Source organism: Notamacropus eugenii, chromosome 1 (genome assembly GCF_028372415.1).
Source record: "Notamacropus eugenii isolate mMacEug1 chromosome 1, mMacEug1.pri_v2, whole genome shotgun sequence".
NCBI lineage: Eukaryota > Metazoa > Chordata > Mammalia > Diprotodontia > Macropodidae > Notamacropus > Notamacropus eugenii.
Genome location: NC_092872.1, coordinates 136,927,205 through 136,929,453, shown reverse-complemented (window position 1 = coordinate 136,929,453; position 2,249 = coordinate 136,927,205). Strand labels below are relative to the sequence as shown.

Below are 2,249 nucleotides of genomic sequence, written 5' to 3'. Positions count from 1 at the left end.
GCACGGCCACCTGGCAGTGGTGGGGAAGCGGGCGGCGAGGCGGTCCTTTGGGACATACTAACAGCTATTTTTGTGCTTCCGAGTACAGATCTGGCCAGTCTCAGTTCCCCTAAGCCCACAGGATTTCTGAGTCTGCCAGACTGTCACTTTCGCTCGGCGCAACCAGCCCAGTCCGGCCCGGCCCATCCATCAGCCGATCTCTTCAGGTATCTTTACCTGGACCTTCCCTTCCTTCTCCTCCCTTCGTGGCTGTGGCTACGGCGGTGGCGGTGGCGCTGTCCCCGCTCCCTCTCTCCCTCCCTTCTTCTCTTTTCTCCAGGACAGGCCGACCAAAAACACTCTCCAGACTGGTATTCCCACACCACCTTGCAAGTGCCAGCCGGGACCGCGAAGCCCTACTTGATCCCGATCGTACAAGAATCAGGGCTCCGTATGAGAGAGCAGTCTCCGGGAAGACGCAGCCCCGCTCCCCGGCGGCCGGCGCTAAGGACCCCGGCTAGGGGTCCGGAAGGGTGGGCTGAGGTGAGGCGGCTCCGTCGCCTTAGGCAGAGGTGGCCCGAGAGGAAAGAGCGCAGCTGCACAGTGCGGGCTCTCCCCACCCGCGAGCAGGAAGAAAGGGGACTCACGCACCGAGAGAGGGGCCGTGCCCGCGGGACCCCCCGGAAAATACATGTGGCTTGTTCTCCTTCGCTCAACTCAACGGCAGCGGCCAGATGCCGACGGCCAGGCTCACACTCAAACACACAAAGCAGCACAACACAACACACAGACAAGTTTGGAGACCGAGAAGTTACTTAAGGCACTTTTTGCTTCCTCTTCGTGCCGGAAACCTGTTGAAAAAGGTGGAAGGAAGGAGTAGGGACCCCTACCTCTTCTCTCCCAACCTTTCCCAGGACTGATGGATAAGCGGCCGAGGTGGGTTTTCTAGGACCGGCGAGTAAGTGGCCCGGCAAGGTGGGCTTGCCTTCCGGACAGCTTGCCCCAGCTCCCGGGTCCCCTGCTCACCCCGGCGCCGCCGGCAGCTCCAAGCCCCGGCCAACTCACCATGGTGATTTCGGTGGCCGTCGCTCCTCCACCTCGATCCGATTGCAGGGGGAGCGGAGGGTCTGAAATGTAATTTCCTTCTCGAACTTCAAAAGTTGGCTCCTTTCGGCCGAAAAAAAAGAAGAATCCTCCCCAAACCTCAGATACTCAAAGAAACCAATGGGAGCAGTGGGGAGACTCCATCCAAGCAGGATCGGCAGGGCAGGTTGGGGGGGGGGGGGGGGGCGTCTCCCTTAGCAGACCCTGTTCATCCTGTGTAGAGATGAACAGCTCGGTGAGAAGTCAAGAAATCTACTAGAGCTTCCTCCGGCCGCCGGACTAGAAGTGCTGGCTAAGTGCTGGCTAGGGGCAGTCCCGGCAGGGGCGCTCCACCGCCAGCCTGGCTCCTCCTCTTCTTTACTCTCCCACTATGTACTCCCCAGGCTAAGCCTCTGCTGAGGCCCGGCAATCTGTCCTTAAATGGAGAATTCAGTTCGGCCCTGACGAATCAGGGTTTATTTTCATAGCGTCATTCCTCAGGGAAACTCCAGCAGCCAACAAGCATGGAGCAGCTAGGCCTTCCAAAGGTTTCTGGATCCTGTAGTCCTCCGGCCCTTCCTTTCTCCTCCCCTTCAGCTTCAAAAGAACTTTGTTGACCTAATCTCCTAGTTTAAAGACTTGGTACTTTTAGAAGAGAAAAAGAGCTCAACAAAAAATAATAAAATAAAGGAAAAACTTCAAACTTCTTTCAGCATGAAAGGGTGAGCTGTGTATCTCCCAGGTTAGAGAAGCAGTCTTGTCCAGAACAATGAAAAAGAAGAAAAATATTTTATCAGCAAAGAAGATCAGAGTCATGGCAGAAGCCCAGAGGAAATCCGTTTTCTTTCTCAGGTCTAGGATTATAAGGGAAATCAAAATGGTGCTCATCACCTTTCCCCTCCCCCCCCAGCCTTTATTGAAAATCTGATTGTCATAAAGTACTAGTGATGGATTATTTAGAAAGGTAGGTGGTGCAGTGGATAGAGCTCCAGGGATGGAGTCAGGAAGACTTCTTCCTGAGGTCAAATCTGGCCTCAAACACTTATTAGTGGTGTGACCCTGGGCAAGTCACTTAACTGTTTGCCTTGGTTTCCTCATCTGCAAAATGAGCTGGAGAAGGAAGTGAGAACACTCCAGTATCTTTGTCAGGAAAATTGCAAATGAGGACACAAAGAGTGAGATATGAC

General features: G+C 54.5%; 1 protein-coding gene across 1 annotated transcript in view; it reads right to left on the bottom strand.

The window, feature by feature from the left end:
- Window positions 1–1,488, bottom strand: part of MYO1E (myosin IE) — a 226,980-nt gene extending 225,492 nt beyond the window's left edge. Inside the window, exon 1 of the mRNA XM_072615613.1 lies at window positions 1,045–1,488. Coding sequence (XP_072471714.1) covers window positions 1,045–1,047 — 3 coding nt within the window. The 5' untranslated portion in view covers window positions 1,048–1,488. The remainder of the gene's footprint in view (window positions 1–1,044) is intronic.
- Between the last annotated feature and the right edge of the window lie 761 nt (window positions 1,489–2,249).